Raw genomic sequence first — 12,395 nt, 5'->3', positions numbered from 1 at the left:
CAAACTAGACAACATCCGTATCGTGTGTGCAACATGCTCTGCGTGATATGCAACATTGTGAACGGTGACATTGTCCCCACTGAAACCACATGCATGCCGCACCTTGTGTGTTGCGGATTGCATTTCGGTGGCAACAGCGCCACCCTTGTGTGTCAAGCGGTGTTTGCGTCGCTCATGTCGTTGCTCTTGACTACGCAAGGCGGCGACGGTGACAACGTTGGGTGGAGAAGGAGAGGGGGAGGTGCACCCAACAGTACACCCATTACTATGGAAACAGGTAAACTGTACGAGCGCTTGAAGAACAAAGTGACATGTACTGGTAATCCTATGGACAAGATACGAATACATAACACTGAGGATTCGTGATTGGGATGATAACTATGCTTGCTTGCTTCATGCATCATAGGCCGGAGGAGATTGATGGTAGGACTTTTCCACTAGTCTAATGGACCATCCACATCTGTAATATAGAGAAAGCAGAGCTAGTAATAGTACAGGTATCTAATGTGGGTTTTATGTGACTGTTCATTGACTGACTAGGACTGCTTGGGCTACTCTGATTTAATGAGTGAATAACGCAAATAAATACACATGCGATAGCCCTAACCAATGACGATTCACTTCAGGTGATGCAGTCTTCTTCTCCCTCCACACAGATCTGACTTGTTGCGGATTTGTAGCAGCTGAAAGATGTCCTTTGCACCGAGGACCTCACTAACCTCGACCAAGATGACCTCACTAACCTCGGCCAAGATGCAGACCAAAATGAGTGCCTGGACACCTCTTAACCACCAGCTGTCTAATAACAATGTAAAGGTGACCTCTAATCTTTACAATAATCCAGTTTTAATCTAATCTTCTACTTAGATTAAACATCTGTCTTCTTTAGGTGTTTGAAGAGCGAAGAAACCTCCTGGGAAAATGGGTAAGTGGGCCTCTAAATATTGGTAGGTTATAAATTGATCAAATAATAACCATGGGGAATAGGTTAGACATACAGCAATGCAACCAGAACCACATAAACAATCTTTTTACAGCTTTTCTACTATATTTACCCCCATCTGAAGAAGGTGCTTGTTTGGGGGCGGCAGCTTGCCTAGTGATTAGAGCGTTGGGCCAGTAACCAAAAGGTTGCTGGATCAAATCCCCAAGCTGACAAGATAAAAAATCTGTCATTCTGCCCCTGAACAAGGCAGTTAACCCACTCAATGTAAATAAGAATTTGCTCTTAATTAACTGACTTGCCTAGTTACATAAAAAATAAATTACAGTATACATCACTTAAGATCAGCTGATGCCATCCCTGTGTGTCTGTTAGTTTGACAAGTGGAGCGACGGCCAGAGGAAGGCGGTTCTACAGGACTTTTTCTCGCGGTGTTCAGTGGGCCAGCTGCGTTTCCTCCGTCAGAACCTGACCAAGAGGGTTCCAGAAGAGAACCTAGACTTCACCTCTGTCCTGCCCAGAGTTCTCTCTCTCTATGTCTTCTCTTTCCTCGACCCCAGGAGTCTTTGCAGGTGTGCACAGGTAGGTACAGTAGGGAGGGAGGTAGGTAAGGGTGTTTCGGGTCTTGTTCATATATGTAGCAGAAATTGAACAGTAAACAAGTTATGTGACTGAAGATTGTGTAGCTACTTTATTTTATTTTAAATTGAGACACTAACTCTCTCTCTCATTCTATAATAATAGGTTCCTAGCTATGTTCACCCAGTCACTTCTGCATCATACATATGCTATTAGGCACCACATTACAACACTTAAATGTGTGACATGTCCTGGCCCATTTTAAGCGGTACCTGTGTACCTGTGTTGGCAGGTGAGTTGGCACTGGAAGAGTATAGTTGAGTTGGACCAGCAATGGATGCCCAAGTGTCTTAAACTGGGCTGGTGCATCAACTTTGCTCCCACACCATTTGAACATGGGGTCTGGAAGAGACACTACATAGAGACCGTACTGGAGCTCCATATCGGCAAACCTAAGGTGAGTGACTGGAGGCCTGGACAGTGTATACAACTACCTGCACGGAACAGACACCATTTCTGTGTGTTCAGACTCTATCACAGCAGGAGTTCATTGTCCCCGAGGTGACGTCCATAAACAGTGTGACGTTTGACCAATCAGAGAGCTTCCTCAGAGAGGTGCGATCCGCACGCCCCGTCCAGCAAGAGAGGAGCGGTGGCGGCACCACGAGGTGGTCAGGAGGGTCCCAGCTGAAGGGGCTACCCCCGTGGAGGGGTGCAGACAGACACCCCACTGACACCGTGCGATTCAATTATCTGGAAAATCTGGACCCCATAGAGCACGCCCACCAAGCGTAAGACCACTTCCTCTAGTATGTAGTTAGTGTGTGTGTGTGTGTGTGTGTGTGTGTGTGTGTGTGTGTGTGTGTGTGTGTGTGTGTGTGTGTGTGTGTGTGTGTGTGTGTGTAGTGAAAAGTACATCAGTCTTGAAATACAAAGCATTCACCAAACCAATGCATTCCTTCCCAAATGAAAGCACAATCAACTCTTATTTGCCCCTGAGGCTATAAATAAAGTATAATATTGAATTGAACAATCAGACATCGGTTAAATCAGCCTATGAATTCCAATGTAACTTTACCTGGTGTTCCAGTGACAATGGTCTGTTTTCCAGAAAAGTGAAGAGCAGAGGGGTCTTCAACACATACAATGAAAATAAGAAAGAGTTGTCTGCATTCAATTATAAACTGCGCAAGGCAAAGTCATTGGTAAGCACCTCTCATCAGAATATGACCAGTCTGAAGACCCTATCTTGGATAACAGCCAAGGGAATGCTTAGAGTTCCCAGGAGACACACACCAAGAGACATAATGCATATTGAACAGACTTCACATGGAAATTCATGTAAATGCGTTACCCAGGGGGACTCTGTGTGTGTGTGTGTGTGTGTGTGTGTGTGTGTGTGTGTGTGTGTGTGTGTGTGTGTGTGTGTGTGTGTGTGTGTGTGTGTGTGTGTGTGTGTGTGTGTGTGTGTGTGTGTGTGAGAGAGTGAGGACAAAAACGCTGTTGCTGCTTCAGGGGAGGAGGAGAGAGAACACTGTCATTGAACATTCTAAGTGTTTCCGTTTACAGAAATACCACACATTTTATCAGACGAAATACCAGACGTTTCATCAGCCGAAATACCAAACTAAAAGAGAAAACACACCTAACTATATTGTCACAGAATACAATAAGAGGACTTCACATACCGTGTCATCTTGCAACTTAGACACAGGTTGGGACAATACGGACAGTATAACATGTAGGCATGCATCAAAATATACATAGTTTGCATCTGTTCTTCTCCCTCTTAGATGTTCCTGTCCTTGGACCTGACTCCAGGTTCGGGTTCTGGAGCAGGACAGCAGAAGCAGAACCGTTTCCGCCCCCAATGGGCCACACAGAGCCTAGAGTACCCTGTCACCAAGGCAACAGCCAAGAGCCTGTCGCGGTCGAGCCAATGGAATGCTGGGATACGACCTGGTCCTGTGAGGCCAGCGGTGCCCAGGCTCAGTCAGGAAGGACTGAGGGCATCAATGAGGACAAACAGGAGTACTCCTAGTTAGAAACATCTTTCCCTCCCTTCCTTCCTCCTTTTCTTCTTTCCTACTTTCCTACAATCTGTCCATCACACAGGACACACAGGACCACACCTAGTAAGACAATAGATGACCAATCCTTTCATGTACATTCTTGGTTGAACTAACAGAATGAGCTCTCCATCAAAAAGGAAACTTGTGTCCAAGGAAACACGTGACATTACATTCTTACTCAATGAATATGCTCTCTTTCACCGCGTGAATGTTCTGTATCATGTATGATGTATAATTGACTGACATGGTTTGAGGTTTCAGCAGCACCACTGTTTGAGGGACAGCCTTGGAGGATACAGTCTTCCAGTGGTGGATCAGACGAGTGAACTATATCGCCACCCTGTGGAACACGTTAGTACTGTAGCACAGACACAACGCAGCAGCGGTGCACAACTGGAGTCTGACCAATGTTCTCTCTATTTTTTTATGGGGGGGCACTGAGCATATTTTCGGTCTTGTGAGCAGAAACTTCAACATTGTCAGAATTTTGTGCAACTTCCGGCGCGCGTTTACAGTGAGCACTGAGGCTGTACCCATACAGTTTTAGACAATGGGCCAAATAGGTGACTGTAAATTGCCTTGGGTTGTATGATGCAAGAAACCCCTTTACAAATTCAAATGAATTAATACCATACAGAGAAGTAGACAATGTACGCTACCCCTCTGCCTATTGGCTTATTTGCATATTCAAGCCTGTCTCAAAATACAACTCTGCTCCTTTTATTAAGACAAGCTTTTTACCGGACTGACTTTTCAAAGACATGTTGAAATGTAGCCTACACGTTTTGTGCTCTTGTAGGAAGCTGGAACTCCCCATTGCTGACCTATACTTATCTATAACTGAGCTAATAACGCGCTAACTAGCAAAGGACATCAAGAAGTGTGCGCACGGACGGCTCAGATCTGAAAAGCGCATTCACTCTACTCCATGCGCTCTGGCTAAAACAAAATCAGACTCAATCTTGTAAAATTAGGTTTGTTGCATTGAAAAGGGGCTGATATGTTGATTCGATCATAGAAAAAACCGTTGATCTACATATTGCAAACTAATTGGGCGAACTCAGTGAAGTTCACTCATGCATTTCTTCTGCGCAGCAGTCCTGGAGGAAATGCGCGCAGTTTAGAAGGAACATTGGTCGAGTGGTTAGAAATCGGTCGCGGGTGTCTGATTAAATAAAGTGGTTATTGTTTTGGGGTGATGAATAAAAGACTCGTCTGCACTTAAACTACGAAAGCCAGGTAAAGGTTGTAGAAATCTTTTTATTTCTCAATATCGAGCTATTTAGCAGATTTGGTTGATTTTGTAGTCTCAAACCAGTTAGCATACACACGTTTATAAATCATGGGTCAAATTAGTATTGACAATAGAACATGCGGGAACGTTGTTACCTTGTCATATACATTGCTACAGTTACTATCAATATAGCGTTACAAATACTTCTCCAGGTGGCTTGTTTTACTTCTAATATTGGGTTGCGACCGAGACAACGGGTACCAATTTGGGTCCGGAGGCAAAACCAGTTGAGAAGCACTGGTATACAATAGAGGACGTACAGTACTGATAACAGTACTATACATACTGAAGTAGTGAGAATCAGAAGAGAAACCGTTCAACCAAACAGTACTGGGAAGATGGAACTGAGAAGTGTACTCTTGATTTTACATTAAATCAGGTTGACGTACATTTCCACTAAGTTGAATTATGACAAGAACACACAATCTATGGACATGACTATATAATTTGTTTGGTATGGAAAAATGTCAATAAAATATTCATGACAACAAACCCAGGTGCAGAAAATGTACCAGTTTAATTTTCGGTTCACACATCCATTCAATATAAAGCAAAAGCCATTTATAAGAAACATTAACCAACGCTCCAAACCATTAAAAAGTCTTGTCAGTTAAAGCAAATCCAACTACTATTCAAATATCTCAATATTCAACACAGCTTGCATACAACACAATAATAATAATAATAATAATAATAATAGCAACATGTATTGTGCTGAAGACATTGTGTAGTTCAATACTGATAGAAGTTTGACGGAAATCTTTTTTGGAATTAAACCTTTGAAACATCCTCAGTATATGGCTGTATGGTGCACATTTAGCTTGACATTTCTGACAGGTCTACATACAGTATTCATCCATTGCATATATACATTGCATCCATCACACACAAAAAGTATGGCTCACACTTGTCAAAGTGCATTATGGATCACCAGACAATATAGAAAATAAACAATTAACATGAATGTCAAAATCCATGGAGGTTAATGACCTGTTTTTTTCTTTTCTTAAACATTTGTTAGTAGCATTGTATGTTATCACGATGAGTAATGTTAGAGATAAAGAGATGCATTGAGTAAGGATTTTATTGAAGCTTGGATGGACAAACATATTCACTGTGTGGATTTTAAAAACTCTATAATAGCCCTTCGTCTCATTTCACATTAACACTGTAGATCCTAATAATTTACTGTATAATTAAATACACTTAATTCATAATTCTCTGAGGTTGGTGACTATTGCTGACTTCGTGACAAGAAGAGGCACAAGACAGGCTACTTCAGTCTAGCATAAAAGCCCATTGACGGTCGTAGGGTTGTGGGTTTCTCTAATAAGGAACATATGAACAGGACACATTTGTACAGGCTTGGCCATTGTTTAGTAGCCCGAGTGCCAGTCTGTGCCATCATGCCAACTCCCTGCCACTCATTGTCAAGTGAAATGTTTGGCTTGACAATGACCTCATGCGAGTTGGCAGGAGCACAAACCGATCTGGGACCAGGCTAATTGTTTGCATGCTGCTCAACATGACATAGGCCAATTAGGCTGCTAACACAAGCAGACCAAATCTAATCTTTTTCCACTAATTGGTCTTTTGACCAATCAGCTCTTTTGCCAATAATTGAGCAAAACATCAGAATTGGGCTGCCTGTGTAAACAGCCATAGTCTAAAATGGTTTCATCTCTGCATTTCCCCATCATAAAAAAAAGCTTCAATTCCACATGCGTCTGGACAGACAGGATCGAGAGCAGCACAACAAGTTAACGCAGATTTTCTTCCAAGTCATAAAAAAAAAAAATCAATAACAAGCGATTGTCTGACCTTTACCAAACAACCGTTTCTCTAATTCCATAGAACACCACATATTTCCAGAACAAAAGCCACTCACAATCCTGACATTTTGTAGATAACGTTCCAATATCATTCTCCTGTTAATAATTAGATGAATATTATTCACCACTGAACCAAGTCAAAAAGATAAGACACCAGTGTATACATGCTGAATGAGCTTCGAGAATACTCCTATAATGCCCCTTTGGTCAATGTTCATTAGCATGAAACAATGCTGCACACACACAAAAACTACTCAAAAAAGGGCAACAAGTTACACAGGGGTCAACACCAGTCTGAAATTGACATATTTAAATCAATCATCAAACCAAGATATGGAGTGTAGATTTAATCTTGGAGTGCCTCCAAACAAAATCAGTGACACAAATATATTTGCACATTCGGATGTAAGTAAGAGTATAGGAGCGAGCGACAAGGCCTTATTCTACAGAATGGTACTTTGTGTGACCTGAAATGATGACTGCTGTGAGTACATTTTTTTAGGGATTTATTTTTCACCCTACCAGAAGTGACTGTCTTGAAGTGTGACCGCAGCCCAATTCTCGGCCCGTCTTCTCAAATTGTGCACTCGCTCACACCCCTTCATAGAATGGACAGGTGTGGGAAACTCCCTCTAGTCTAGTCAACACTTACACCAACGGTGAGGGAACGAGTACACTTCAGGTAGGAGGGTAGAGAACGGGACCACAGTCAGACGGAGGCGTCACTCGTCCTTAAGAGGATAAAAGGAGAACAACTAGGAGAAAAGGCTCACCAGAATCACCGCTATCCTACTACCAGAGTAGAGATCTCAAAAAAAGGAAGGAATTGTTTTTGCCACTGCGTGTCATGACTTAATTTGTATTGAAAGCTGCTTCTTTGAGCAATGGACTTCTGTTAGATACAAAAAGGAACACACCTGATACATGAAAAATAAAGAAAACTAAACGACATACTGTATCCTCATCCTCCTGCCACACGGGCTCAAAAACATTTGGTTGATTGGTTTATTTCTTATGGCACCGTCACTTCCTTGCCAACGAAGCACAACAACGTCCGCCAACTTACCGAAACCACTTCAAATGAAAGCCATCACCCCCCCCCCCTCCCAAACCAACTTCTAGTCCCTACAGGCACTCCTGTAGATCTGATAGGTTTGAACAATCTTCCCCTTGCCTTCTGATAGACTAGGTGGAATTTGCACCATATTGCTTACACCCATCCAATCATCCCGATCTACAGAGATGGATAGGGATTGGGTAGCATGGTCTCAGAGGTCAGTTTGTGCCGTCTTGCCAACATTGAACCACCACAGGCGTTAGGAAGACAGCGCAAAGTGATCTGGGACCTGGTTCGACATCAATTCGGAATTCAGCTTCTGTTGACAACGAACCACCAATGAAGCTCCTTTTATTTGCTCGCTCCCTCATAGGAACCAACCGGAGTGCTTGTTTCTTCAAGTGCTGCTTGCCAAGCTGCTTGCCAAGCTTTGTAAGGCTGAAAGGTATATCCACAATTTGTGCTTCAACAAAAATTACAGTATAGCCAACTCATTTTTCAAAGTAAAAGGTACATGTTCTATATGTTTCAGTAAGTTGGAGGGAATGACTATGTAAATACACAAGTATTAACATCCAGTCTTTTAAATTATGTAAACATATACATCTTTTTTTTTTTAGGTCAGTACATTGATCCTCTTTCGATAGAAATGTTACTGAAGCATCGTTCGGATGTTTTTTGGAGTGGACTCGTCATTCAGGTGTTTTGTGGTGAACCTGAAAGAGAGAGCAAGACTAATGTGAAGCAGGCAATGGGACTGAAACACCTCGGTGGCAGCTGTTTTCAGACTTTTCTCTCAAAATATGCCATTTTAATTAAGGTCGTCTAAAAAAAGACACACAGGAGTCACATGGACTGTTCGCTGCATTGCAGAGAAAATGCTTCCACCCAAAGAGCACCGCCCATACCATCGTCAAAAACTGTTAGTAGCATTCTTACCAAGGCGCCATTTCTAAATCATTTGGTGTTCAGAAACTTTAGTAAGGTCGGACATGACCCCTCTCCCCCTCAGAGAAGTACTAAACTGAGGCGAGGAGAGAGACTTACTTGAGGGCGTTCAGGAGACCTTCAACATTATCTGCTGGTTGTTCTTTCAGGACCTTTATGCATCCCTTCATCTGATGAGAAACAAAAAACTACATTTAAACCTTGAAAAACATGTTTAAAGCATTCGAAGAAAAAAAACTCACCCACATTTCCCATTGACGCGATTTAGACGAAAGAGCGAAATTACGCATGCTAACATTAGAGTAAGATTGGGCCTTCAGGGTATTATAGAATCAGTATATATTAGAGGTGGTGCTGACGTCGATCTTGGAGGACTTGTTGAAGGCTCCGTTGGGATGGACGTGGTCGTACAGGATGATGACTCCAACCATCACTCTCATACAGAACAGGAGCGTGTCCTCACTGTTGAACCTGCTCGTGTAGTCTCTGGAGAGAGAAAGACATCGACACACACTATTCAATTAAAAGTACACGTTGAACCGTGTTTAATAGTGGCATCGATAAACATACTGTATATATTTTCCTAGGAATGTCGCGCTGCTAGAATGTCAAGTCAACTCACGGTGTCTCCAGCATGACTTTACAGACGCTGGCCATGGTGCTGAGAACGTCAGTGGTGTTTTCCAGGGGTAATGTCTTATTCTGGGGGGTGTAGGAATAGAACAAGGTTACTATTACCAACATGACACCAACTTGCCTCAAAACAGACTGAACAGTGCTGCTATCAAATTAAACACAAACCTGACCATCAAATCTTATCACCGAGCAGCAAACAAAGGGGAAAAGGACTAGTCTCTTACCTCGGTTACGAAGTTTGTCGTAGCTGTGCTTAAGGTCTTCAGCATGGGCGTCGCCTCGGCGTAGAACAGTGACATTCTGTTGGCCATCTCATTGTTGACCTCGCTCTCGATATCCAACTAGAGACAAGACAGGCGTAAAACAGACAGTCAGGCTCAATGTCTGATCCATCTTTGGCGTCAAGGCAGAGGAGACTGGATGGCAACGACAAAGGAGTTCAGAGACTGCGAACCAGCCCCCCCCCCCCAAAAAAAAATACAGATGAGCTATTCTGTCACATTGGATCTAAAATAGACATGACTAGGGACGCAAAACTCTGGTAACTTCCCCAAAATTGCCAAGTTTTTCAGAAATCCTGGTTGTAGGATTGGGGAAGTTACAGGATTTTTGCAACCGTAGATATGACAACACTTTCTCTGACTCACATTCATGTTGTTTATCCTGTTTCGACTGATTGTCCTCCTGTAATAACTGAAGTCATTCTGAATGGCAGGAATTCTCATCTGAAAGACAGAACAATCATTCAGTACCAACATAGACAATATAGGAACTCTTTACCAGAGGGAATAAAACGGGTACAAAACTTTTCACTTTCACAGAAATGACGTGTGTTTAATTTGAAAAAGTGTGGTTTGATGATGTCGTGTTCCAATAGCAGCCAGTCCGACCTTGAGTTCATCGAAGCGCAGGGTGAAGTGGAGGATCTCAGCAAACTGTTTGGCCAGAGCCTGCTCCTTCTCCAGGTGCTGGGTTGGGGTGTATGGGGGACACGTCAGGGACTCCAGCAGGCCCTGGAGAGCCTTCTCTACAGGAGCAGAAACACATATATTACATTACAAACATGAGTGAGGTTTTAAACACGCCAGGCTCTCCAGCAGGATACACATGGCCCCCTCAACACACAACCAGGAGAACGAGGCTAGGTTGTCAAAAAATACTTTACGTCTCAAATGTGAAAAAGACATGCTCCTGAACTTTGGTGAATTCTACATATTTTCTTTACCTCACGCTTTGGGTTGATGTGCCAACGTGTAGCTTATGTGTATACTTTTTTGTGGAATTACGGTTTTTACCTCAATTAGCCACGAAATCCCTAGGTTGAAAGCAACTGTTTTTCTAGAAGCTGTGCCATTCACTAAAATGCTTCCCCGGCCCCCTAGCAATTCAAGTTTAACCAATGAGCTTCAGCACCTTGCCATACGAGTGACAGCTAGCAAGAGGCACATCATGGAGCCACAGCAAAGCGAGAGCAACGACGTGTCAGCACTTGCATGACGCAGTACGTCGGGGGGGGGGGGGGGGGGGGGGAGAACACTTTTAGCGCTACTTTGAGAACTATTTGGCTAAAAAGTACACAAAAGTAGCAGAGAATCCCCTTTAAGATAACAGTACAGCACCGTCACCAAATTGGGTTGATTGGCTTTTGATAGAGATTCCAAAATGTCATCCCCCCTCTGCGCTTCTTCGTGAAGGAATTGAATGTTGCACTGACCTAGTCTCAGGGAGAAGCCGTAGAACTTTTTGAGCCGTATGACTAAGGGGCAGACTGAGTTCCAGGCTCTCTCCTGTAGGAGCATGTCATTGGGGTTCTGAATGGCCTGGGGACACACATACAGACACAATGGTTAAATATACATCTATATGGGATATATAAAAAACAGGTCCGGGAATTGGAAGTAATTAAGATCATTAACAGAACGATAAATGTATAGGTTTGTTTCAATTTGTGTGTGTGCTGAATATGAATAGCCTATGTCTATGACTGTGTGTCTATGACTGTGTGTGTGTGTGTGTGTCTATGACTGTGTGTGTGTGTGTGTGTCTATGACTGTGTGTGTGTGTGTGTGTGTGTGTGTGTGTGTGTGAGAGAGAGAGAGCATTATCCAGTTGATATACATACATCTCGTATCTCCTGTCCTGCTCCCTTGTAGGCCTGTAGGCCAGAGAGGATGCTCTCAGAGTCCTGGAGCACAGTGTTCACCTGGTTCCATACCTCCCTCTCACAGTCTGTAGGCTGCGCATCTGCCACACAACAACAGTTAGCCTGGCTAGCTAACGGGCAGCACAGACAAAACACTGTGCATCTGCCATACAACAACAGTTAGCCTGGCTAGCTAACGGGCAGCACAGACAAAACACTGTGCATCTGCCACACAACAACAGTTAGCCTGGCTAGCTAACGGGCAGCACATAGACAAAACACTGTGCATGAAACTACATACACATTCTGACACTGGTTTTTAATGATCATGTGACGAGGCAAACCGTACGTTTACAGGAATTGGGGACGCTCCAATGTGTATGACTATCGGTTTGTCGAAAACAAATCACGTACGTATAGGCCACTTTCCTCGCATCGTAATACAACTTCTAAACAATTAATATAATTAAATTAATTTAGTCAGGGAATTATATAGACAGACATGAAACTGTAGAATCCAAGCTAGACTAAATCTAAAGCATGACGAGACAAAGAAAGGCCACTCTGTGGTGAAACAGGTGAGCGGCAGGGTCTCTTACGGTATTAAAGCAGCATGGCCTGCTCCTCCCTACCAAACTACAGCAGGCGGAAGATTTACAGCTCTGCCCTTTAGACGGCTAGCTTTTCAAAAGCATTACCCATGGAATTTTCTTATAAGCTGCAGCTAACAGTCAGTAGCCTACAATATATTCAGACAAAGGCTAAATATAGAACATTAGTTACAATACTGACTGTGGGGAGTATTTGCGTTATAAAAAAAACATTCCCCTCTATGGTAGATAAAAAAAGGGGAAAAAGAGTGATGTTGTTGCCATGACAACACAGGATGAA

At 43.1% G+C, this 12,395-nt stretch overlaps 2 protein-coding genes across 11 annotated transcripts in view; one reads left to right on the top strand and one right to left on the bottom strand.

The window, feature by feature from the left end:
* Positions 1-255: 255 nt before the first annotated feature.
* On the top strand, positions 256-5,787 carry fbxo16 (F-box protein 16). Its single transcript, XM_020496845.2, has 8 exons — positions 256-423; positions 657-810; positions 890-925; positions 1,319-1,525; positions 1,815-1,979; positions 2,051-2,313; positions 2,634-2,727; positions 3,316-5,787. Exons 2-8 carry the CDS (start codon positions 691-693, stop codon positions 3,565-3,567), a joined length of 1,137 nt encoding a protein of 378 aa, XP_020352434.1. The 5' UTR covers positions 256-423; positions 657-690; the 3' UTR covers positions 3,568-5,787.
* LOC109900934 (protein FAM49A) overlaps positions 5,382-12,395 on the bottom strand; it is a 28,014-nt gene continuing 21,000 nt past the window's right edge. For 8 of the 10 annotated variants that reach the window (XM_020496841.2, XM_020496842.2, XM_031837458.1 and 5 more), the window contains 9 exons: positions 11,484-11,605; positions 11,076-11,181; positions 10,252-10,388; positions 10,009-10,086; positions 9,586-9,702; positions 9,348-9,427; positions 9,085-9,211; positions 8,825-8,895; positions 5,382-8,493 (listed from right to left, as the gene is read on the bottom strand). In XM_020496841.2, coding sequence (XP_020352430.1) covers positions 8,430-8,493; positions 8,825-8,895; positions 9,085-9,211; positions 9,348-9,427; positions 9,586-9,702; positions 10,009-10,086; positions 10,252-10,388; positions 11,076-11,181; positions 11,484-11,605 — 902 coding nt within the window. In that variant the 3' untranslated portion in view covers positions 5,382-8,429. Of the gene's footprint in view, positions 8,494-8,824; positions 8,896-8,967; positions 9,212-9,347; positions 9,428-9,585; positions 9,703-10,008; positions 10,087-10,251; positions 10,389-11,075; positions 11,182-11,483; positions 11,606-12,395 lie in introns of all 10 variants that reach the window. The other 2 variants (XR_004211935.1, XR_004211936.1) reach the window with 1 other exon arrangement.

The sequence above is a fragment of the Oncorhynchus kisutch genome, linkage group LG12 (genome assembly GCF_002021735.2).
Source record: "Oncorhynchus kisutch isolate 150728-3 linkage group LG12, Okis_V2, whole genome shotgun sequence".
NCBI classification, from domain to species: domain Eukaryota; kingdom Metazoa; phylum Chordata; class Actinopteri; order Salmoniformes; family Salmonidae; genus Oncorhynchus; species Oncorhynchus kisutch.
This window is presented reverse-complemented; position numbering and strand designations above follow the sequence as displayed.

Excerpts from the sequence above, each read along its gene's own strand:
- fbxo16 (XM_020496845.2), top strand. The coding sequence starts at position 691 with ATGTCCTTTGCACCGAGGACCTCACTAACCTCGACCAAGATGACCTCA. Across the intron at positions 1,526-1,814 it reads GTCTTTGCAGGTGTGCACAG|GTGAGTTGGCACTGGAAGAG; the intron begins GTAGGTACAGTA and ends CTGTGTTGGCAG. Across the intron at positions 1,980-2,050 it reads TCCATATCGGCAAACCTAAG|ACTCTATCACAGCAGGAGTT; the intron begins GTGAGTGACTGG and ends CTGTGTGTTCAG.